Source organism: Gigantopelta aegis, chromosome 3, assembly GCF_016097555.1.
Source record: "Gigantopelta aegis isolate Gae_Host chromosome 3, Gae_host_genome, whole genome shotgun sequence".
NCBI classification, from domain to species: Eukaryota; Metazoa; Mollusca; class Gastropoda; order Neomphalida; family Peltospiridae; genus Gigantopelta; species Gigantopelta aegis.
Window position 1 is genome coordinate 18,418,435 of NC_054701.1, and position 26,336 is coordinate 18,444,770.

At 38.8% G+C, this 26,336-nt stretch overlaps 1 protein-coding gene across 1 annotated transcript; it reads right to left on the reverse strand.

Moving 5' to 3' along the window:
- Positions 1-1,288: 1,288 nt before the first annotated feature.
- On the reverse strand, positions 1,289-26,336 carry LOC121367631. Its single transcript, XM_041491920.1, has 4 exons — positions 24,993-26,336; positions 14,639-14,704; positions 3,432-3,599; positions 1,289-1,515 (listed from the first exon to the last, which is right to left on the reverse strand). Exons 1-4 carry the CDS (start codon positions 25,075-25,077, stop codon positions 1,493-1,495), a joined length of 342 nt encoding a protein of 113 aa, XP_041347854.1. The 5' UTR covers positions 25,078-26,336; the 3' UTR covers positions 1,289-1,492.

Here is a 26,336-nt window from a genome sequence, read left to right on the forward strand (position 1 = left end):
CCAGACGAACACGCACATTAAAAAAAGGTTTTATGTATGTACATATACCAGTGGCGTAGGAAGGTGGCGGGGGGGGGGGGGGGGGGGGGTTGGGGGGCGCACGCACGTGTGTGTATATAAACCACCGTTGCTGCTACCTTGATCAATAAAAGTAATATACAGTGCCGTAACAGTGGCTAACATTAATCACATTTGTATTATTAGGGGGGGGGGGGGAGGCGGCTTTTTTTTACTACGGCGAGCCAAAACCTATTTACGAATACCATGTGAGAAGACAGACTGGCCAGACAAGCCTTGATGCATATTGATCGTTCTATGAAAGAAGTGTTCGTATTTCTATTGAGCACAAAACATATTGTGCATTTTCTTTTCTGTAAAAGAAGGAGATTGCACACAATCTAACAAACAATAATAGTAATATAAACCTTTATTAACGTCAAAAAATAAAAAAAACATGTCGATGACTACTCCACAATTCAGTAGTAACAAAGGGCCTTTGTTGCAAACGACTGGAGCGTGAACGCGCCGGAAGTCATTTAGTGGCCGATTAGGGCCGCTTAGCGCTATGCAAATCAAGGGCAGATAAGTATGTTTCTAACAGAGGCTATACCTCGCTTGGCAGAGAAAGTTTTCCCCTTGTCACTGTCAAATTTGTGTCAAATGTGAATAGTAGTGTCCCGTTTCCATAGCTTGGCCACCACGTAGACGTTAGGTCCAAGTTTTAGAGGACATTTCGTTTCAACACTTGTCGAGCTGGCCATATTAAACGTACGTAGATCCCATCTGTAGACTTTTCGGCGAGCGAATGAAAAATTCAAGAAAAATACCTTTTTTATACTCTTGGGTCTGGCCTAAATAGGTCAGGGCCAGGTTAGTAGTCGGCTCCGGATCAGTAGGTCGGGGCCGGATCAGTAGGTCACTGGCTCCTCAGTGGCTAGGTCCCGGAAAGCAGGTCAAGGTCACGGAAAGTAGGTCATGGTCGCAGAAAGTAGGTCATGAGGCGCAATAGGCCTTGTTGTTACTCCCCCAGGGTCTAAATCCAGCCCTGGCTACGTAACATTCAATTACACAATTTATTAACTACTCAGTGTATTATTAAATACTTTTTACATTAACATCTATACCGGCCTCGGTGGCGTCGTGGTTAGGCCATCGGTCTACAGGTTGGTAGGTACTGGGTTTGGATCCCAGTCGAGTGCAAATAAAATATCTCTTGCTGCTAATCGGAAAGAGTAGCCCATGAAGTGGCGACAGCGGGTTTCCTCTCAAAATCTGTGTGGTCCGTAACCATATGTCTGACGCCATATAATCGTAAATAAAATGTGTTGAGTGCGTCGTTAAATAAAGCATTTTTTTTTTTTTTTTTTTAACATCTATATTTGGAATAGTTTTATATATACACTTGGACATTACTCGATATCAACTGTTTGCTCATGAATATTCAGTAGACGCTCAGTAGTTGACGACGGGTATCGATCCCAAATCGAGCGGTTTACCACTGGTCTACGTTCCGCCCTATTAAAGAAAAAAAGGAAGAAGAATAACCTATGTGGCGGTATCATGTTTCCCCTAACCTACTAACAATTTTATCATCATACTAGGCAGCTGGCTTGTGTCCCATGGAGAGCGTTCTTGAACCTTAATTAGATATAAGCACCAGTATAGCCAAGGTGAGGGTATGATAATATATCTTTAATTGAGATTAATGTTGAAAAACAAAAGTGAAAAATGCGTTTTCATGGTGCATGGTAAAAACATAGTGAATGCATTTTTCACCAAAAATTTGAAAAATGCGTTCAAATTCTGTGAAAAATGCGGCCGGATTCTTGACACTTATAAAGAAAAACACGGCCGTATTTTTCATAGTTCTAGGAACGTGTGTGAAAAATACCAAAGTGAAAAATTAGTGGTAACAAAATGGTCTGTAACACCTCGGTAGTTAGGTACTGTAAAATCCACCCTATTGAAATCGTAAGTGTCATTTTCCTAGAACTATCCCTAGCATTGATAGTAAACATACAGTAAGGTTATTCATATATATATTTAAAAAATAAATTAATAATAATAATAATAATAATAATAATAATTTCCTATAATTTGCAAATCTACCCTGATCATTTAGATAATGGAGTAATCCATCATATACATATTTAATTATAAGGTGTTTAATTAGCTGAAATATGCATTAGTTAACAAATATGTAAATTAATATACCATATTTTGTAAAAACTACCCTCGGTGGATGATATTGTACACTCGGTAGTTAGAAACTGTAAAATCCACCCTATTGAAATCTTAAGTGTCTCATTTTCCAAGAACTATCCCTAGCAATATACAGTAAGGTTGTTCACATATATTTTTTAAAATAATAATTATTACCTACGAGGTACAGCAAAACGGGGGTCATATTTATCGTACGATTTCCCTCGTATGTCATAACTAAATCCTGGCATTGACGTTTAACGATTGGCTGTTGTAAGAGTTTCTTTCTCATTGGCTGACACGACATTCCACCGGGACTACTTTCTTCATTCATAAATTTTTACTACGAGTGTAAGCTTATCACGAGCTGTTTACGACATGCTGTAATGACATATACGTGTTTTTAATTAATTTAATAAAACTTTAATTGATTATTAATGATAACTTGTATTACATTATGATGTAGTCACACATCAAACACTTAATTATGAATATAACGTTCACGACTAATAAAAATCAATACTATACTAGCAGATGACAAAATTGTGTAGAACGCAAATATGGCTACTAATATTCGAGTAAATGATCTCGTCAAAATTGATGGAAGACTTGTTGGTAGGGTGCTTAGCATTATCCAATCCCTGGGAACATTTAATATCTTTAATGTGCAAACTGAAACTGAGGGGGTGGAAGCAAGTGCATCTTCATCGATTACAGGTCCTCCCTAAAACAACCACGACTCACATAACCTCGTCCGATGATAACTACCTACTCAAAAATGTTCTCGCAAAACTTATAAATTATTATTTTTTTGATGATGTAGTTTGTGAAGAGGTGTTTAGCGGAGCTGATGGTAGGAGATTTATTAATATGGCAGAAAATGGCATTGGTGATTTTTTTGGCTGAACATGAAAACATGAAAACAAAAATACGTCACAAAAGCTCTCGCTCGGGAAATATGGTAATTTAGGCACTCGTGTCGTAAACATCGTCTGTCATGGACACTCATATAATATCTTCTATTAAATAAATAATAATAATATTAATTTCTTATAATTTGGAAATCTTCCATGATCATTTAGATAATGGATTTATCCATCATATACATATTTAATTGTTAGTGTCTACACAAGAAGGTGTTTACTTAGCTGAAATGGACATTAGCTAACAAATATGTAAATTAATATACAATATTTTGCGAAAACCACTCTCGGTGGATGCGATCGTACCCTGAGGGCCTCTGTCTTTAGGTTTTGGGTGCCAAGTTGTTCCCCGTGTCGGTCTCGTTCTTGGGTACCAAGTTGGTCTCGGTCTCGGAGTTCGTGTATCCACGAGATTACGTTTCTGTTCCCTCGTCAAGAAATGTTTAGCTTCTTTCACCGATCTCAGTAGTTTACCTGTAAACAAACATAAAAATAGTCAGATACGTGTGCAGCCATTTTTTCTGGGGTTGGGGAGAGACAAGACTGGCAAACAAGGTTTATAGGGGAGGGAAGAGCCGTCGAAGCCGGGGGATACTCCTCCTGTTTCAATTATACATACACACATACATACATACATATATATGCCGCCCAACTCCGAGCCTGATCAGCTGCCGCCCAACTTCGAGGATGACCAGTTGCCGACGAACGCAGTTCCTGTGCCGACATCGTCCATCAGCGCTAAGCGAAAACTCGCCCGAGATGCTCAATTTCAGCAAGCCGAGCGGACGATCAAACGCAGTCGTGTTGTTGACCGCCGGAGAAGAAGGATACAAGGGTACAAAGGGTGGGTACAAAGAGGTGTCAAACAAAACGTTGTAAATGTTTCAAGAACAATCTTTTGTGCAATTCAAGATGTCATTCAAGTTTGAACTGCTGTAATAAATAGAACACTACTTGAACACCCATGGAATATAGCTTTCAATCTCGCCATTGTGATGTGTTTCGAAATAAATGTTTTCGTGCAATTGCAAGTCATTATTTTTCATTCAGTCATTTTGCCTAATGACTAGAGGTCTATTTCAGTCGTTTGGCCTAATTCCTGGAAAATTTAGTCATTAGGCCAAACTCCTGACGGTCTTGGGCGTTAGGCTAAATGCCTAAACATTTCAGGCATTAGGCCAAATGACTGGTTTGACATATTGACTGTAACATATATATATATATATATATATATATATATATAATGAAGCGGCCCCTGGCCAGCTTTAGCTCTTGCTGTGTATTCGATGTAGTTTAACGTGTTGATTTATCACGTTTAAACACTTTTATTCTAATTATGAACTATTAAGGATGTTTCGTTGGAATATAAGGAACGACGGAACGTATAAAAGTATTAAAACGTGAGTACTGTTCTCTATATAATAAAATAATAGAAGTTATAGTGTTCACAACAATTTATACTTAAATATCTTATTTCTTTATCTACCCAGAATCTTTTCGTATTATTACTAAATTATCTTTGGCGTTAATTACACTTGTAAAGGCATGTAAAATGTAAGCCGATTAAAGTGTTGTTAACTATACATTTTTGGTTTTGTCTATATGTTATTTGACATTGGCGATATAAAGAATAAACTATTATTGTCTTTATCAACCTAAAGAGAACAGCATCTCCACATTAAATTGTAGACTATAAAATAAGAAATATGAAACAATTCTATAATTAAAATGAAAGAGGGGTTTTAATTGTGAATTTTAACTATTTCCGGGTTTTGCATTTTGACGGCGCCTGCCGATTGTGTAATCGGAGGAACTCGGGAAAATAAGGACGTAATGTTAGCCGACGTCATGTAACATGACGTCATTTACTCGGGTTGGGGGTATATAAGACGAAACGTAACGCTGTAACGGGGGCTTGAGGTTTTTACCCAGCTCCGAAGACTGGAACCAACAACAGCAGAGTGGAGACCAGAATGCAAGGGACGCAGAACAACGCAAGGGACGCAGCGGAACGCAGTGTTAACGCAAGGGGCGCAGCGGAACGCAAGGAACGCAGTGTTAACGCAAGGGACGCGGTGTTAACGCACGGAACGCAACACAACGCACGGAACGCAGTGTCAACGCAAGGAACGCAGCACAACGCAGCGTTAACGCAAGGAACGCAGCATAACGCACGGAACGCAGTGTTATCGCAAGGAACGCAGCACAACGCAGTGTTCACGCAAATAACGCAGCACAACGCACGGAACGCAGTGTCAACGCAAGGAACGCAGCACAACGCAGTGTTAACGCAAGGAACGCAGCACAACGCAAGGGACGCAGTGTATCGCAAGGAACGCGGCTTAACGCAGTGCTAACGAAAGGGACGCAGAACAACTCAGTGTTAACGCAAGGGACGCAGCAACAACGCAGTGTTAACGCATGGGACGCAGCATTGAACGCTTTGTTAACGCATGGGACGCAGAATAACGCAGCTTAAGACGCATAGCATATTAGATGTTCAGCGTGTATATGTGATATTGTTTTGAAATATACTCTTCAAAAGAAGAAACGCAAAACCACATTGTCGTAACATTTGGAGAATTGATTTAATTATTGAATGGTGAGTCCGATAATTACCAAATGTTGCAGGATTGTTCACAATTCACTCTAGTCCATTGTGAGTAAGTGATAGGACACACCACCAAGGTCAAGGTCATCTGGAGTCAATACCGGGTGTGGCCTCCGCGTGTGTTGACAACTGCCTGGCACCGCCTGCCCATTGAAGCAACCAGAGTACGGATGACGTCCCGGGGGATGGTGGCCCACTCGGCCTGCAAGGCTGCTGCCAGCTCGGGCAGGGTCTTGGGCTGTGGTTGTCGCTGTCGGAGGCGTCGGTCCAACTCGTCCCATAGATGCTCAATTGGGTTCAAATCCGGTGATATCGATGGCCAAGGAAGGACATTAATGTTGTTGTTCTGTAGGAAAGCCGTTGTGAGACGTGCTGTGTGAGGCCTGGCATTGTCATGTTGGAACACTGCGTTGGCGTTGGCCATAACTGGAACGATGTGTGGCCGGAGGATCTGGTCAATGTAGCCCTGTGCATTCAGGTTGCCCTGCACGTGGACCAGGTCAGTTCTGCCAGTGTGTGAGATGGCTGCCCACACCATGACACTACCCCCGCCGAATCTGTCCACTTCCTGCACGCAGTTTGCCGCATCATGACGTCGGAGCAGAAATCGGGACTCGTCACTGAACCACACCTGTCTCCATCGCAGTTGAGGCCATTGTCGATGAATCTGGCACCACTGCAGTCGGAGTCGACGGTGTTGTGGTGTTAAGATGACACCTCGAACTGGACGTCTGGCACGAATTCCTACCTCACGTAGGCGGTTCCGTACGGTCTGGTCGGATATCCTGCGCAAACCTGGTATTGCTGCGGCTGTGGAGGTGGCAGTAGTCAATCGTTCCCGAAGGTGGCGTACCCGGATGTAGCGGTCCTGCCCGGGGGTAGTGACCCGTGGTCGACCGGATCTAGGGAGGTCACGTGTTGATCCATGTTGCTGGTAACGGTCCCACAGTCTGGAGATGGTGCTTGGGGACACATGGAATGCCCTGGCAACGGCCGTTCTGGATTCGCCTGCGTCTAGTCGGCCGATGGCATTGTTTCTCTGCAGTTCACTGAGACGTGGCATGTCCTGGATTGTCAACTGTCGGCCAGATACAGAGGCCAGGCAAGCGAACACCCTGCACTTTTATACTGTCGGTGTTCATGTTGCACGTGCAGACAACGCACGTGCAGTGGTGACATGGTTTGCACATGGCTGCGTTTTTGCGAATATTCACATTTTGGAACTTTATTGTACAGTAGCTGCGTTTTATCGAATGTAACCGTGGGAATGTGTTTGGGACATGCAATGACCTTATATTCACAAAGCATGAACCGGTAGGAAACATAAAATCGGAGTTATAACCCATTTGTACCCTTTTGCGTTTCTTTTTTTGAAGAGTATATGTTAGCATCTGGGAACCCCTTACTTTCTTGTACTTTGTAATGTCTTAGTGTCAGTCATCAGCAGCAATGACTACCTCATCGCCATTGGTATTCTAGGATTGTGAACTTAGTGCATTCTATAAGTGTGCTAGTGTATTCCAGAATTGTGGAATTAGTGCATTCTAGGATTGTGAACTTAAGTGTATTCTAGTGTTTTGGATGAGAGATTACAGGTTGAGGTTTCCCTGAATTCTCACTACAGCTCGTGGTGAGCTGTGACGGAGGAGCGGGACAGGAACTGAAGGTAGATGCAGGTGTAAGGCGCGGCGACGTATCCATAAGGCATCCAGGGAACTCGCAGTATCGCTGTCACTCCTCAGCGGTGACTTTGATGTACTCCAGTTGTTGAAGACCGTCACCACTCTGTTTTTGGATGTTTGACCCAGACCGGTACTTATGTTGATGTTTAATTCCCACCAGAGACTCAAGACCTCTTATATTCTCGGAGTGGACCCACAGGGACAACGGCTTGATTACGGGCACCAACAAGGTGTTGCCTTCTCTCCTTGTTAGCTTCACTAGGATATTAGACCTTGGACCTCCTGTGGTTCGATAACGTTTCCAGTGTACCAGACCGACGCCCCACCCCAGACGAAATCTGAGTGGATTTGCACATGGCCAGTGCAGTTCCAATACACTGTAAATGAGCAGTGTATACTACCAGACACAATAATTGGACAATAACACGCGTCGCGAAAATAACGCGATCGATCAATTCCATGTCAACCATTTGCTTTATTTGTGTTTTGTGACATAAATGTTTATTCTCCAACTTCTGTGTTCTGTTGTAATTTGAATTTCTAGTGTTATCTAGTATCTTGTTATATCTGGATTTTAACTGGACCTTAACTCTTCTAAGACCCTGAAGAGAACGCTTCCTGCTCAGTTGCGTTATCAAATTATCACTGGCGGGGCTCGGAAACACAATAGTTTGTGGCGTCAGCTACCAAATTTAAAGCGCGAGCAATTGTGGACATGAGCCGCCCCGTTACAATACTTTTTGGTGGCAGCGGTGGGATATTCAAGTTCGTTTAATTGTATTGTGTGATGGATATATTTGTTTTTCTGTGAGATTCTTATTGCTCTGGGGATTTCATATGTGGTATCAGCTGTATAGGATACACACTTTTCTGTGATAGTGCTGTGAAATTAATTCTTTACGAAATTAGGGTTAAAGGTGGAGGAGTTATAAAAACAAAAAGCCAACTGTAATCTTCAGTATCAGTGCCAATAAACATGTCGGACGAAGATGTAAGAACATGTTCGCCCCACGCGATTCAGGAACAAGATGAGACCGATGACGAGGATCGGGAGGTAACCTTCTTACATCCTGAGTGCCTGGAGAATAGTGTGGCTATAGAAAGGTCAAAGAGGGTCCCTCACTTGGAACATATGAATGCTGACGTTACTTGTAACACCTCTTCTCAAAGACTGAATGAAGATGATGAATTGAGTATCTTGCGAAGGGAACTGTTAATAGCTAGAGAAGAGATGACAAAGTTAAGGAGAGATTTCACGAGAATGGAAACGTCTGTCTGTGAAATACATTCGCCAGAGATGAACTCGCGCAGACGAACAAGCGTATTTAAGAAAAAGAATGTTGTACATCCATCAACATACGATGGTACTACACCATGGATTGATTATCAAACTCATTTTGAGGCCTGTGTAGAACTGAATGAATGGTCTGTGGAAGAGAAAGCACGTCATTTGGCAGTTTCTCTACGTGGCCAAGCACAGCAAGTGTTGACTCATGTGCCTGGTGGTACCAGGGCTTCTTATCTGGATTTAGAGATAGCTCTCCAGAAAAGGTTCGCACCAGCAAACATAGAGGAATTATACAAGGCAGAACTGAGGTTACGCCAACGAAAAAGGGGTGAATCTTTGCTAGAGTTAGCACAGTCTATACGTCGTTTGGTTACCATGGCTTACCCTACAGCACCTTTGGATGTGATTGACACGTTGAGTAAAGACAATTTTATGGATTCCTTGACAGATCCAGATATGAGGTTAAAGATATTGGTTGGTAAACCGAGAGATTTTGATGAAGCAGTCCAAGCGGCTGTTACCCTGGATGCATGCCAAACTGCAGAATCACGAAGACTATACCGCCCTAGGGTTCGTAGTCTAGAAGTAGATAGGCCTATTGCAGAAAAGAGAGAAGACAGTTCGAGTCAGCAAATAAAAGAAGTACTAGCAAAGATTGAGGGGCAAGATGGCAAGTGGATTCAAAGAGAAAGCCAACAATGGAATAATCATAAGAAAGTGCAACACATGCCCCAGCTTAGAAGAAAAGATTCTAATTGTTTTTATTGCCATGAGAGGGGACAACCGGATGTGCTCTAGTGGTGATGTTAAACACTACAAACATTTATATTGAAGATAAAAACTAAAGATATTTACAGCTCGTATGTATCTTCTTTTCTTTTTTTTAATTCAAGAATAAGTATGTATATTAAAAAGAAAAAAAAGTGTTATTTATTCACTGTTTTCATTAATAATTAATACCTCTACAGTTGTGTTTGTGTTACAAGAATGTGTGTTGGAATATTCAGCTGATTTCAAGTTTGTGATTCTTCGGATGTTTCCGTTATACTTGTTCGTTTAGGAATTACAGCGTCAAAGATGTGGTTCTTTTCATGTGTGTGTGTGGGGTTTTTTTTATATTTTTTATTATTGCCTCGGGGCGAGGCAAAAGAGATAGGAGGGGCTAATGAAGCGGCCCCTGGCCAGCTTTAGCTCTTGCTGTGTATTCGATGTAGTTTAACGTGTTGAATTATCATGTTTAAACACTTTTATTCTAATTATGAACTATTAAGGATGTTTCGTTGGAATATAAGGAACGACGGAACGTATAAAAGTATTAAAACGTGAGTACTGTTCTCTATATAATAAAATAATAGAAGTTATAGTGTTCACAACAATTTATACTTAAATATCTTATTTCTTTATCTACCCAGAATCTTTTCGTATTATTACTAAATTATCTTTGGCGTTAATTACACTTGTAAAGGCATGTAAAATGTAAGCCGATTTAAAGTGTTGTTAACTATACATTTTTGGTTTTGTCTATATGTTATTTGACATTGGCGATATAAAGAATAAACTATTATTGTCTTTATCAACCTAAAGAGAACAGCATCTCCACATTAAATTGTAGACTATAAAATAAGAAATATGAAACAATTCTATAATTAAAATGAAAGAGGGGTTTTAATTGTGAATTTTAACTATTTCCGGGTTTTGCATTTTGACGGCGCCTGCCGATTGTGTAATCGGAGGAACTCGGGAAAATAAGGACGTAATGTTAGCCGACGTCATGTAACATGACGTCATTTACCCGGGTTGGGGGTATATAAGACGAAACGTAACGCTGTAACGGGGGCTTGAGGTTTTTACCCAGCTCCGAAGACTGGAACCAACAACAGCAGAGTGGAGACCAGAATGCAAGGGACGCAGTGCTAACGCAAGGGACGCAGAAAAACGCAAGGGACGCAGCGGAACACAAGGAACGCAGTGTTAACGCACGGAACGCAGTGTCAACGCAAGGAACGCAGCACAACGCAGTGTTAACGCAAGGAACGCAGCACAACGCACGGAACGCAGTGTTAACGCAAGGAACGCAGCACAACGCAGTGTTAACGCAAATAACGCAGCACAACGCACGGAACGCAGTGTCAACGCAAGGAACGCAGCACAACGCAGTGTTAACGCAAGGTACGCAGCACAACGCAAGGGACGCAGTGTATCGCAAGGAACGCGGCTTAACGCAGTGCTAACGAAAGGGACGCAGAACAACTCAGTATTAACGCAAGAGAGGCAGCAACAACGCAGTGTTAACGCATGGGACGCAGCATTGAACGCTTTGTTAACGCATGGGACGCAGAATAACGCAGCTTAAGACGCATAGCATATTAGATGTTCAGCGTGTATATGTGATATTGTTTTGAAATATGTTAGCATCTGGGAACCCCTTACTTTCTTGTACTTTGTAATGTCTTAGTGTCAGTCATCAGCAGCAATGACTACCTCATCGCCATTGGTATTCTAGGATTGTGAACTTAGTGCATTCTATAATTGTGCAAGTGTATTCCAGAATTGTGGAATTAGTGCATTCTAGGATTGTGAACTTAAGTGTATTCTAGTGTTTTGGATGAGAGATTACAGGTTGAGGTTTCCCTGAATTCTCACTATAGCTCGTGGTGAGCTGTGACGGAGGAGCGGGACAGGAACTGGAGGTAGATGCAGGTGTAAGGCGCGGCGACGTATCCATAAGGCATCCAGGGAACTCGCAGTATCGCTGTCACTCCTCAGCGGTGATTTTGATGTACTCCAGTTGTTGAAGACCGTCACCACTCTGTTGTTGGATGTTTGACCCAGACCGGTACTTCTGTTGATGTTTAATTCCGACCAGAGACTCAAGACCTCTTATATTCTCGGAGTGGACCCACAGGGACAACGGCTTGACTACGGGCACCAACAAGGTGTTGCCTTCTCTCCTTGTTAGCTTCACTAGGATATTAGACCTTGGACCTCCTGTGGTTCGATAACGTTTCCAGTGTACCAGACCGACGCCCCACCCCAGACGAAATCTGAGTGGATTTGCACATGGCCAGTGCAGTTCCAATACACTGTAAATGAGCAGTGGATACTACCAGACACAATAATTGGACAATAACACGTGTCGCGAAAATAACGCGATCGATCAATTCCATGTCAACCATTTGCTTTATTTGTGTTTTGTGACATAAATGTTTATTCTCCAACTTCTGTGTTGTGTTGTAATTTGAATTTCTAGTGTTATCTAGTATCTTGTTATATCTGGATTTTAACTGGACCTTAACTCTTCTAAGACCCTGAAGAGAACGCTTCCTGCTCAGTTGCGTTATTTCAAATTATCACTGGCGGGACTCGGAAACACAATAGTTTGTGGAGCCAGCTACCAAATCTAAAGCGCGAGCAATTGTGAACATGAGCCGCCCCGTTACAATATATATATATATATATATATATATATATATATATATATATATATATATATATATATATATATATATATATATATATATATATATATATATTAAATACGGGTTTGGCAGGTTTCACTGAACTATCAACTTCAAGCATACTTAGTTCTATTAGAACACAATCCCCAATTGTATTATCACTGTGTAGATTCCGATCTGTTCTCATCAAAACCAGTGCCCCACGACTGGTTTATCAAGGTGCATATAAAAGACCCCATAATATTGTTTTTGTCGGTAGTAAGTATGTCGGCAACGGGTTTCCTCTCAGACTGTTATTATCTATGTGGTTTTTAACTAGTGGTCGGTCCGAATATTCGAATATTCGCTCACTAATTTGTGTATTCGAATATTTCGAATAGTATTTTCAAGTATTTGAAAATCTGGAGTGTTTAGGTTGGAGGGGGAAAATGACTATAAATAAAATTAATAATACGGTTTGTTTTAATCATAAGATCCGCCCTGCGTCCGGCCAGCCTCGTGTATTCAGTCAGGGACACAAAGTATGTCTCTAGTTTCATAATAGAGTGTTAGTGGCTCCAATTCAAAACAATGATTTACGATAACACGGGAACATGGATTTCATCTACACTAATTAATATGTCGATTTCAAATCCTATAAACAAGAGTTATAACAAATCACTTTGATAAATTCATACAACAGTACTGTTTTGGATATTATAAAACCTTTCTAGGGGCCAATTTTATATACATTATTCAAAACGAAATTTTACTTCAAAACCTATTTGACGAGATTATCGTATCAAAATAGATACTACATTGTATTATTAAACTACTTACATAAAATTTAAGATTAACACTGCAAACAGATAGATAGTTTAATATTCCTAAAGAAAACATATGTATACCTTGCAGGCCTAATACTGACATTGGAGATACTATTATTTACTCAATTGTAAGTATCAAAATATTAAAAACTGAAGAAGAAGAAAAATATAAAAACATATAAGTAATCCTAGCATGTTTAAAATGAAAGGTATGCTGTTTTTGTGTAATGCACTATTATTGAAAATATATGATCCCCACACCACCCATCCCCATCCATCATGGCGTCCTCAGCGGGGGCCAGGGTTGCACTTACGCACTCCTGGATTTAGACCTGAAAATATTATTTTATTTATATTCGTCAGTTGAAGTCTGTGTTAGCTTTACATACTTTAAATACTGGAATGTGCAATGATGAATTTTACTTGCAGAATGCAGGAAATTGCATTTTAGAACATCAAGTGTTTGAAAAGGAAATTGTGGGCTAAAACAGTTGTTGTTTAACGACACCACTAAAGCACATTGATTTATTAATCATCGGCTATTGGATGTCAAACAGTTGGTCATTCTGACAGAGTTTTATAGAGGATAACCGCTACATTTCCCGCATTAGTAGCAAGGGATCTTTAATATGCACCATCCCACAGATAGAATACTATATACCACGGCCATTGGTATATCAATCATTTCTCGTCACAGGCAGTGCACCACGACTGGTATATCAAAGGCCGTGATATGTGCTATCCTGTCTGTGGGATGGTGCATATAAAAGATCCCTTGCTGCTAATCGGAAAGAGTAACCCATGAAATGGCGACAGCGGGTTTCCTCTCTCAATATCTATGTGATCCTTAACCATATGTCTGACGCCATATAACCGTAATTAAAATGTGTTGAGTGCGTCGTTAAATAACATATTTCTTTTTCTTTGGTACACCAATCGTGCTGCACTGGCTAGAGCGAGAAATAGCTCAATGGGCCCACCGACTGGGATCGATCCCAGACTGACCGCGCGTCAAGAAGGCTCTTTATCACTACGCTACAGCTCACCCTATTTTCTTGGGAGGATGTCCCTAATCTCGAGTCCCTCTAGAAATGACGTAAATACTCTATCAAAGGAGTAAAAACAGAGTTCAGTTACGTTTTAATACAAAGTCCTTCAATTCTTTTTTTGATTTCACGATTTTAACTGTAACGAATTATTTGACTGAATGGTACAGAGCGTTTACATCTCCGTCGGTTGAGTGCTCGCTTGAGGTGCTTGCGTCGCAGGATCAAACTACCTCTATGGATCCATTCGACTGACTGGGTTTTCCTCGTTCCAACTAGTACACCGGAACTGGTCAAAGGCCGTGGTTTGTGCTTTCCCTTGCTGCATTAGGAAAAATGTAGCGGGTTTCCTCTGATGACTACATGTCAGAATTACCAGAATATCCAATAACCGATGAGTAATCATGGTGCTTAAGTTGTGTCGTTAAACAAAACAAACTTAAACCAATGTTATACATCGTGGAAAATGCATTTTAAAAATATTGCATTTGTCAGTATTTGTAATGATGAAATTTACTTGTAGAATGCAAAAAACAAAACAAAAAAAACACCCACAAAAAAAAAAAAAAAATGCATTTCAGATCATCTAGCTTTCAATTAACGGTTAGTTAGTAATGCTCACTTGACTCTTGAACAGATCTCTTCTTCCAGTCTTTGGAAAATTCCAAATCACCAAACACGAGCATCACTAAAACATAAAATAAGATGAAACATATTTACATGCATATATAATCACACACACACACACACACAAACAAGATTTTTCAAACTGAAACGAAGGTGTCGGCGGAATTGCTATACAAGATACAGAATGAATTATATTCATCCCATTAAATAGAGAATAACGTCGGATATCGGTTTTATCCTGTAAAGGTAAGAATGGGAATTTCTCATTCGGCCTGAACACAATAAAGCAGATATCCGACGTTATTAACTAGTTGTTATCTTTATCCTGTAAAGGTAAGAATGGGAATTTCTCATTCGGCCTGAACACAATAAAGCAGATATCCGACGTTATTAACTAGTTGTTATCTTTATCCTGTAAAGGTAAGAATGGGAATTTCTCATTCGGCCTGAACACAATAAAGCAGATATCCGACGTTATTAACTAGTTGTTATCTTTATCCTGTAAAGGTAAGAATGGGAATTTCTCATTCGGCCTGAACACAATAAAGCAGATATCCGACGTTATTAACTAGTTGTTATCTTTATCCTGTAAAGGTAAGAATGGGAATTTCGCATTCGGCCTGAACACAATAAAGCAGATATCCGACGTTATTAACTAGTTGTTATCTTTATCCTGTAAAGGTAAGAATGGGAATTTCTCATTCGGCCTGAACACAATAAAGCAGATATCCGACGTTATTAACTAGTTGTTATCTTTATCCTGTAAAGGTAAGAATGGGAATTTCTCATTCGGCCTGAACACAATAAAGCAGATATCCGACGTTATTAACTAGTTGTTATCTTTATCCTGTAAAGGTAAGAATGGGAATTTCTCATTCGGCCTGAACACAATAAAGCAGATATCCGACGTTATTAACTAGTTGTTATCTTTATCCTGTAAAGGTAAGAATGGGAATTTCTCATTCGGCCTGAACACAATAAAGCAGATATCCGACGTTATTAACTAGTTGTTATCTTTATCCTGTAAAGGTAAGAATGGGAATTTCTCATTCGGCCTGAACACAATAAAGCAGATATCCGACGTTATTAACTAGTTGTTATCTTTATCCTGTAAAGGTAAGAATGGGAATTTCGCATTCGGCCTGAACACAATAAAGCAGATATCCGACGTTATTAACTAGTTGTTATCTTTATCCTGTAAAGGTAAGAATGGGAATTTCTCATTCGGCCTGAACACAATAAAGCAGATATCCGACGTTATTAACTAGTTGTTATCTTTATCCTGTAAAGGTAAGAATGGGAATTTCTCATTCGGCCTGAACACAATAAAGCAGATATCCGACGTTATTAACTAGTTGTTATCTTTATCCTGTAAAGGTAAGAATGGGAATTTCTCATTCGGCCTGAACACAATAAAGCAGATATCCGACGTTATTAACTAGTTGTTATCTTTATCCTGTAAAGGTAAGAATGGGAATTTCGCATTCGGCCTGAACACAATAAAGCAGATATCCGACGTTATTAACTAGTTGTTATCTTTATCCTGTAAAGGTAAGAATGGGAATTTCTCATTCGGCCTGAACACAATAAAGCAGATATCCGACGTTATTAACTAGTTGTTATCTTTATCCTGTAAAGGTAAGAATGGGAATTTCTCATTCGGCCTGAACACAATAAAGCAGATATCCGACGTTATTAACTAGTTGTTATCTTTATCCTGTAAAGGTAAGAATGGGAATTTCTCATTCGGCCTGAACACAATAAAGCAGATATCCGACGTTATTAACTAGTTGTTATCTTTATCCTGTAAAGGTAAGAATGGGAATTTCTCATTCGGCCTGAACACAATAAAGCAGATATCCGACGTTATTAACTAGTTGTTATCTTTATCCTGTAAAGGTAAGAATGGGAATTTCTCATTCGGCCTGAACACAATAAAGCAGATATCCGACGTTATTAACTAGTTGTTATCTTTATCCTGTAAAGGTAAGAATGGGAATTTCTCATTCGGCCTGAACACAATAAAGCAGATATCCGACGTTATTAACTAGTTGTTATCTTTATCCTGTAAAGGTAAGAATGGGAATTTCTCATTCGGCCTGAACACAATAAAGCAGATATCCGACGTTATTAACTAGTTGTTATCTTTATCCTGTAAAGGTAAGAATGGGAATTTCTCATTCGGCCTGAACACAATAAAGCAGATATCCGACGTTATTAACTAGTTGTTATCTTTATCCTGTAAAGGTAAGAATGGGAATTTCTCATTCGGCCTGAACACAATAAAGCAGATATCCGACGTTATTAACTAGTTGTTATCTTTATCCTGTAAAGGTAAGAATGGGAATTTCTCATTCGGCCTGAACACAATAAAGCAGATATCCGACGTTATTAACTAGTTGTTATCTTTATCCTGTAAAGGTAAGAATGGGAATTTCTCATTCGGCCTGAACACAATAAAGCAGATATCCGACGTTATTAACTAGTTGTTATCTTTATCCTGTAAAGGTAAGAATGGGAATTTCTCATTCGGCCTGAACACAATAAAGCAGATATCCGACGTTATTAACTAGTTGTTATCTTTATCCTGTAAAGGTAAGAATGGGAATTTCTCATTCGGCCTGAACACAATAAAGCAGATATCCGACGTTATTAACTAGTTGTTATCTTTATCCTGTAAAGGTAAGAATGGGAATTTCTCATTCGGCCTGAACACAATAAAGCAGATATCCGACGTTATTAACTAGTTGTTATCTTTATCCTGTAAAGGTAAGAATGGGAATTTCTCATTCGGCCTGAACACAATAAAGCAGATATCCGACGTTATTAACTAGTTGTTATCTTTATCCTGTAAAGGTAAGAATGGGAATTTCTCATTCGGCCTGAACACAATAAAGCAGATATCCGACGTTATTAACTAGTTGTTATCTTTATCCTGTAAAGGTAAGAATGGGAATTTCTCATTCGGCCTGAACACAATAAAGCAGATATCCGACGTTATTAACTAGTTGTTATCTTTATCCTGTAAAGGTAAGAATGGGAATTTCTCATTCGGCCTGAACACAATAAAGCAGATATCCGACGTTATTAACTAGTTGTTATCTTTATCCTGTAAAGGTAAGAATGGGAATTTCTCATTCGGCCTGAACACAATAAAGCAGATATCCGACGTTATTAACTAGTTGTTATCTTTATCCTGTAAAGGTAAGAATGGGAATTTCTCATTCGGCCTGAACACAATAAAGCAGATATCCGACGTTATTAACTAGTTGTTATCTTTATCCTGTAAAGGTAAGAATGGGAATTTCTCATTCGGCCTGAACACAATAAAGCAGATATCCGACGTTATTAACTAGTTGTTATCTTTATCCTGTAAAGGTAAGAATGGGAATTTCTCATTCGGCCTGAACACAATAAAGCAGATATCCGACGTTATTAACTAGTTGTTATCTTTATCCTGTAAAGGTAAGAATGGGAATTTCGCATTCGGCCTGAACACAATAAAGCAGATATCCGACGTTATTAACTAGTTGTTATCTTTATCCTGTAAAGGTAAGAATGGGAATTTCTCATTCGGCCTGAACACAATAAAGCAGATATCCGACGTTATTAACTAGTTGTTATCTTTATCCTGCAGACCATACAAGTTAAGGGGAAAAGCTATTATTTGTGTTATTTCAGTCACATTGTAGGATAACCTAGAGGTCAAATGAACGATTTGTTAATGTAGCTAGTAGCAGCCCAAATAGTTGAAGTGTAAGACTAAACGATACAACACTTAAAACAACAATTTTAAATCACCAGTTTAATACTAAAAATAGACATATTTATAGACACAAAGATTAACTTCTTATGACACTTACTTTAGGAGATATGGTCATTTGATGAAATGCCCTAAAACTGTTTATTTTAGGGGGTAGGGATACAATGGGCCCCATGGGTATCATCCAGCAATCCGAGGTATCAAATTGAAAACTGTATTGCTCTGAGCATTTAATGAAGAAACTTTTGGCCAATTTGTGGAACTCTGCTCACAGTATTGGTTGACTGAGAAGCCATTAGACTTTGAGCTACTTTCAAATCGAAAGCGATTTCCGAGTAAAAATATGTAAAATAAGGTCATTTTGTACCCCAAACTTAGGTTTATGACAATGAATAATGCTAAAATATAGCATGTAACACCCAAACAATTGAAATAAATCAAAATGAATCATCTATGGGTGTCAAATAATTATTTATTGCATGAAACTCTAATATTGTCATTTTAGACTTTTCGCGGCCAACCAAAAATCATAAATGTGCTCTGCTGAGAAAACGTACTTAACCTGGAAGTGATACCCAAACATTTTCTGAAGACCTTGGCATATAGAACAAGAAAATTTAAGTTCACTCTCTAAAAGAGAAATGTATGCGAACTACCCCCTAGAGCCAGGACTACAATTAAATATGTTGAGAACGTAGGCATAATGCATTTTTAAAGAGATTTACCGATATTACACAATTATTTTCTGTTTTGAACAAACAATAATTGCATACGTTTAAATACAGATAGTTTGCGCCAGTAGTACTTTATATTTATTGAACCTAATTACATGCACAATGGACATTTAAAAATAAAATGATATCCACCCTCTGATTACACATCTGATATTTCCGTTGCAAGCTTTCAATACTATAATATCTCCCCTTTTCAACAAATAGCTGGTGAGAAGAAACACGAACATTTGTGATAAGACTAGTGTAACAATCTGGCATTGATATTCTAATTACTGCAAGCAAAACGTATTTATTAAATGCTTATATACATTACATTTAGGAACGTTTTCTAGCATAGTGTCTCTCACTTGAATAAAGTTAGAAGTTAAACTTATGTGAATAAGTTTAAAACATAAAAGTGATATTGCCATTCTGATTATACCAAGCATTTCCAAAACCTAGTGATAAAGATAATTTTTAAATCCAATTAGAACATTCTAGCATTTAATCTTATAGCGATTTCAAAATAGTTATTTGTTTCTAAAAGCTATTTGTGAACAATATATAAAAGAAGTCTTCCAATTTTTGTTATTACTACTTCATTTGTTGTTAATAAATGCGGTTCTTTCATAGCTGTTTACACTATTTTATTAACAATTTTAGAATTTTAAATTGATGTTGATCATCACGTACGTTTGTTTGACACACAATGGCCGATTTGGTGTTGGACTGGAGTGTCGTTAAACATTCATTCATTCATTCATTCATTCATTCATTCCCTATACATTATTCCATATAACAAGATGGGTTTGCATTTGTAATGGATTTCAGCATGTTTAATAGTACACAAGTGTTAATGATATCGAGACGATTATGTTACAACAACTGAATACAAACTAACATATGGTAAGTATCAATGGCAGATAAAAGATAAAAGACAATGCTGTAATTAAAACTAATGAAAGCTGTAAACTGCTGACAGAGCCTAGTCGATAAATAATAGAAAATATAAATGCAAGAAACAACAGACCAACCTTCCCCGAAAATAACACACAGAAACAAAGAACCCTAACAACCATTCATTTTAGTACAGCAGAGTAGCAAGTGACTTGTATATTTTATGGTACAAACATGAAATTTGGCACAATGATTGCGTATGCCATAACGGTCACGTTAAGTTACTAAACCTATTTTAATATCGTGTTTAACAAATGAGACATGAACTGTCGTCTTCCAGGATAACTGACAAAACTCAATATGACAACTGAGTTTAAGATTTTCATATATAGAACCTTTGTTAATTATTATAGACATTATTTCCTGCTAGCAGATGGGTTAATTTAGTTTAAGACTGTAAACATATGTTAATGTGATATCAGTAATACAGAATCGGCCTCGGTGGTGTCATGCTTAAGCCATCGGACATAAGACTGGTAGGTACAGGGTTCGCAGCCCGGTACCGGTGTCACACATAATTTGCACTCCCCTGGATTTGCTCTCCCCAGTCAACATTATACGTTGAATAAGCACTCCCCAGTGCATATTATACATTTAATATACAATACCCCAGTCTATATTATATGTATAATATGCACTCCCTCTGAATAATATTTACTATGATACACGTAGGTTACACTATTTTTAAGTACTCACATAATTATATTTTTGGAGTGTTTTTGATGTTTGTATTTTCAGTGCACTTTGTATAAGTTGGTATAAATCTCAGTGGCGAATCTAGACGAGGGTATTGAGTAAATGAATTAGGGGCGGACCGAAGGGGACCAAAACGGTCATGGATCAGCCCTTGTAAATTAGCAGAATAAAAATAATAACTCATCATGTACTGTGTCGGGTGGATCCCAGAATCTCTTCAACTATCCCTTGTTTCCCTTAACTCCGATTAATATGACAGGAATTAGGTGGAGATAACATTGTAAAGATTGGTGTGCCCATGGGTAAGTATACATATCACAATCGTCATTCCTGCATTCTTTGTTCATATCAGTGATCCGATATGGACAACCATTGTTTGTTTAAAAACATTTATAATTTATAAAGAAAGTTGTAGACGTTCTGAAAGAAGGAAAGAAAGCGAATTTTAGGCGACCTTGCAGACTATATTCCGTTGAAAATTGAATATTATTATACTTAACAAGACGGAAGAATGATTATCAAATAAAGGTAACTTAATTGTGGTGCATGTTAGTAACATATGTGTATATCCGCATATAAAATAATAATATAGACATGCCATAGGTCTATACTATAGCTGAGAGTAACGATACTAATCATGTATACTATTAACATAAATTTATAACGTATACATTCATGGTCATCTTGGTGTACAAGGAGCGGAAAATAGCCCAGTGGTAAAGCGCTCGAGACTCGTAAACCAAACGCCATGGTATGTGCTATCATGTCTGTTGGGTGGTGCATATATAAACAACATCCTTGCTACTAATGGGAAACTGTAGCGGTTATCCTACATCTAAGACCATGTCAAATTACCAAATGCTTGACATCCTATATTCGATCATTAATGCATCAGTGTGCTCTGGTGCCCCCCCCCCAAAAAAAAAAAAAAAAAATTTTTAATAAAAATAAAATAATAATAATAATTGCACAAGCATATGAGCATTGAGTCGATGTTAAACAATTTATTAAGTTCAGTGCGTGATAATAATTAGATTATTATTATTATAACATAACCTGGAACATTAGTTATTACACATTTATTCATTACTATCAATATGTGCGCGAAGAGTAACGTCCCTTGTCAAATTGGACTGTACCCAGGCTATTTACAACATGGGGGGCATGATTGATAATTGTCCAGAGCGTAGATTCGAAGATGTGAAATTGGCGACTAACGTACGTATTTCGTATCAGATAGTATAATGGCTGCGAGAAACGGTCTACTAAAGTTCACATCGGAATAGTTTAAGACCAAAATCAGTGAAACATTAACTTAGACGAAGTCTCTGGAGCCGTCTGTCAAGGGTTTTAACAATGCAACATTAAAAGATTCATACAATAAAATCAACTTAATTGGAATGTGTTCGCTACTTTTAACAAAAATAATTATATTCACGCAGATTTCCAGTGATGTTTAATTCTCCACATGTATTAGTATTTAAAACTTAATAAAATATGCCTACCCTTCCCCCTAAAACAAAAAAATCCCAAAACCCCTACCTCACGTAGACCTTTATCACAGCTCTATTTTCTCCTCATCGTTTCATTAAAAAAAACCCAGTCGTATAACTACTAATCAAACCTACATGTCTATCCACAAATTATTTATTTATTTGTCTTATTTTATTTCTCCGCAAGGCTCAGTGGGTAGGTGTAAACCACTTGCACCGACCAGTGATCCATAGCTGGTTCAACAAAGGCCATGGTTTGTGCTATCCTGCCTGTGGGAAGCGCAAATAAAAGATCCCTTGCTGCCTGTCGTAAAAGAGTAGCCTATGTGTCGACAGCGGGTTTCCTCTAAAAAACAGTGTCAGAATGACCATATGTTTGACGTCCAATAGCCGATGATAAGATAAAAAAAATCAATGTGCTCTAGTGGCGTCGTTAAATAAAACAAACTTTACTTTTTTACTTATTTTATTTATTTTTTATTTTATTTTATTTACCTTTCACTATCATTTATATCAGATACATACAACTTCATTTGAAATATTTTCTTTTCTTTTATGTACTCTTCACTATAATTTACTTTTATATGAGACACATACAACTTAGTTTGAAATATGTAATATTTTGAGTTTAAATTTTTATTTATTTATCTATCTTATTTTATTTATTTATTTATCGATCTATCTTATTTATTTATCGATCTATCTTATTTATTTATCTTTCTTTTCCTTTTTTATGTATTTACTTTTCACGATCATTTATATCAGACACATACATCTTCCTTTAAAATATCTGGTTCTTACGAAGTTTAAAAAATATAGAGGTTAGGCCTATTACAAGAGTGTTTCGGTATCGTCAATATATATATACTACTCAAAAGAATTTAAGGGTCAGACGATATTTTCGACATTATTTTCTGAATGTCAATTATATTAGCTAGACCATAATGTCACGCATGGTATTGTTCCATTTTGACGAAAGTGGATCTAAGCAACCCATAAATGAATTAAAATCCACTGTCATTAACACTGTCGACTAGTTCTAATGGCGAAAACATGCTTACATTTGCACGTAAATTAGGGCGAAAGCGAAAGGTCTGCTAAGTGCCCATAACTTGCTTTTTCACAAAGCGCTTCATTTGCACGCTTTGCACGTGTATTCCATGTTCCCAATGCTGAATTTCCGTATAATTGGAGCTTGCGTTCGTGTACGGTGCACACTCCAAATTCGACAATGGTACCACTTCAACTGACTATCGAAGATCGAGGAAGGGCTATTGCTTGGCTTCAGGAAGGCAATACGCAAAGAAATGTTGCTCTGAGAATTGGTGTCAGTCAGAGTGTCGTTGGCCGACTGTGGCAACGGTACCAAGCAACGAATTCTGTTCGAAATCGTCCACGTTCGGGAAGACCCCGAAGCACTACAAATAGAGAGGACCGCTACATCACCAATATGGCTCTACGTCAACGCACAACCACTGCACGCCGATTACGTGACAGTCTGCGGACTGCGACTGGAACTCGAGTGTCTGATCAAACCATACGCAATCGTCTGAGAGCCAATAATCTACGCTGCCGTCGCCAGGCTGTTCGACCACCACTCCTACCACGTCACAGAACGGCCAGACGTCACTGGTGCACGCTTCATCTGCGGTGGCAACGTGTTCAGTGGGGTCGAGTGATGTTCACTGATGAGTCCAGGTTTAGTCTCCAGTTCAACGACGGTCGGGTTCGTGTCTACAGACGTCCTGGTGTGCGCTTCGCTGACGTTAACGTTAGACAACGTCACCGGTTCGGTGGTGGCAGCGTCATGGTGTGGGGTGGCATCTCTATCCACCACAGGACCCCCCTCTATGTGGTGGATGGCAATCTGAATGGAATCCGCTATCTGAATGAGATTATCCGGCCGTTGGTTCTCCCAGGCCTTCAGCAGATTGGCGGCGGGGCAGTTCTGCAGGATGACAATACCAGACCCCACCGCGCCAGGGTGGTAACGGACTTTCTCAGACAACAAGGTATCGCCAGGATGGATTGGCCAGCATATTCGCCTGACTTGGCCCCAATAGAGCACGCCTGGGACGAATTAGGCAGGAGAGTTCGGGATAACCATGCCCCTCCGGCCAACCTTCATGACCTGGGTCAACTTCTTATGGCAGAGTGGCAGGCCATTCCCCAAGAGTTCTTCAGACGTCTGATCAACAGCATGAGGCAACGATGTGTCGAGTGTATTCGCGCCAGGGGTGGATTCACACACTATTAAACGAATGTTCTAATGTGTAAAATCCATGTTTGACAACCTTCAACTTTGACAGCATGTCATGTGACTTTCTTGTATACAGTGACGTTTATTTGTGTTTTTTTGTAAATATGGAACAATAAATAAAAAATTTGGTGTAGTTTACATCATCAATCTAATACACTCTGAAACTTATTTGGTTATAAATGTTTGACCCTTAAATTCTTTTGAGTAGTATATATATATTAGAAATAAAAAAAATACATTATGCTTATTACTAATATATAATATTGACGATATCGAAACACACGAGGGTAATAATCTCTTTATCGTATATTCTGAAACTTAATACAACGTATTTTTGTAAACTGTATATATATATATATATATATATACACAACTATAATTCAAGTCGGCCATCGATCGATATTCAAATGACGTATGTATATGTGATGCGGTGTCGTTTTGAATGGGACAACGTCGGATACCCTTACCTAAAAATAAACTAGTGCGTGACTTGTTTTCATAACGCTGGACATCTTTCGATATAAAGTTGCTATTGACATTGTGAGCCACCATCTCTGTGTCAGAAGAACACGAACAACGAAAAATATTAACACAATTTTACTTTACAGACATTTAACAAGTGACCAGCTGATCCACATGATACATGAAACATGATAACCATGAGACATGCGCGCGCACATAACACAATACGAATCATACCGAAGTACAACGAATGTTCACAGACAATAACATGTTCACGGACAATGACGAGTGTTCGTCGTAGATAGTCCCACATTCCTTCCCCCTAAGATGTTATATCAGGGATGACCAAGTCTTTGCTGACAATCACAGACTCACGATGATGCCGTTCCATATTAGTTACACACAGAAAATCACCATACACTTTTGATACAGTAAAACCAGTTCTTAAGTGTTGTTTCTTAAACTTGAACCAGTCAGTATTTTAACAGCAACACACTGTTGAAAGTTACCATCCTGACCTGAAATCATGTGAAAAACTGGACTCGATCTTCCAAACATAGCATGATATGGAGGAATACCTGTTCTATTTGTCACCGCATTATGGGCTTCTACAATTTTAGGAAGCACAACATCCCACTGTTTTTCTGTTTCAGCAGTTTTTAGCAATGCATTTTTTAAAGTTCTATGAGCACGTTCCACAGGATTAGCTTGTGGTTTGTAAATAGGTGTATAACTGCTTTCAACATTCCACTCCTTAAGAAAACTTGTATTCAGAAGATGTGAACACTGAACCATTATCCATATGCAGGTATTCAGGAGGACCAAAAATAGAGAAAATGTGATTAATACTTTCTTTGCAGATAGTCGTTTGTGAAGTAACCGGAATCGCGAACACAAATCTTGTTAAATCGTCTTTAAATGTAAAAATATATTCATAACCCCCAATTGTCCTTGGAATCGGTTCCACGAAATCAGTGTGCACAATCTGCCATGGTTTAATAGCAGTTCTTGTCATACTTAAAGTACATTTAGGAATAACATGTGGACCTTCTAGACATTGTTTACATGTAGCTATGAGTATTTGAACTTCTCTTAAGGTTATTGACTGATCAATTTCTTTAGCTAACTCTAATGTTCTCTCAGCACCAAAATGAGCCACTACATGACGTTTTATTAGATCTACACGTTCTGCTCGACTTCTTGTCACGGCTAACACAGGTAATTCAGATTCATCATATACTCTTCAAAAAAAGAAACGCAAAAGGGTACAAATGGGTTATAACTCCGATTTTATGTTTCCTACCGGTTCATGCTTTGTGAATATAAGGTCATTGCATGTCCCAAACACA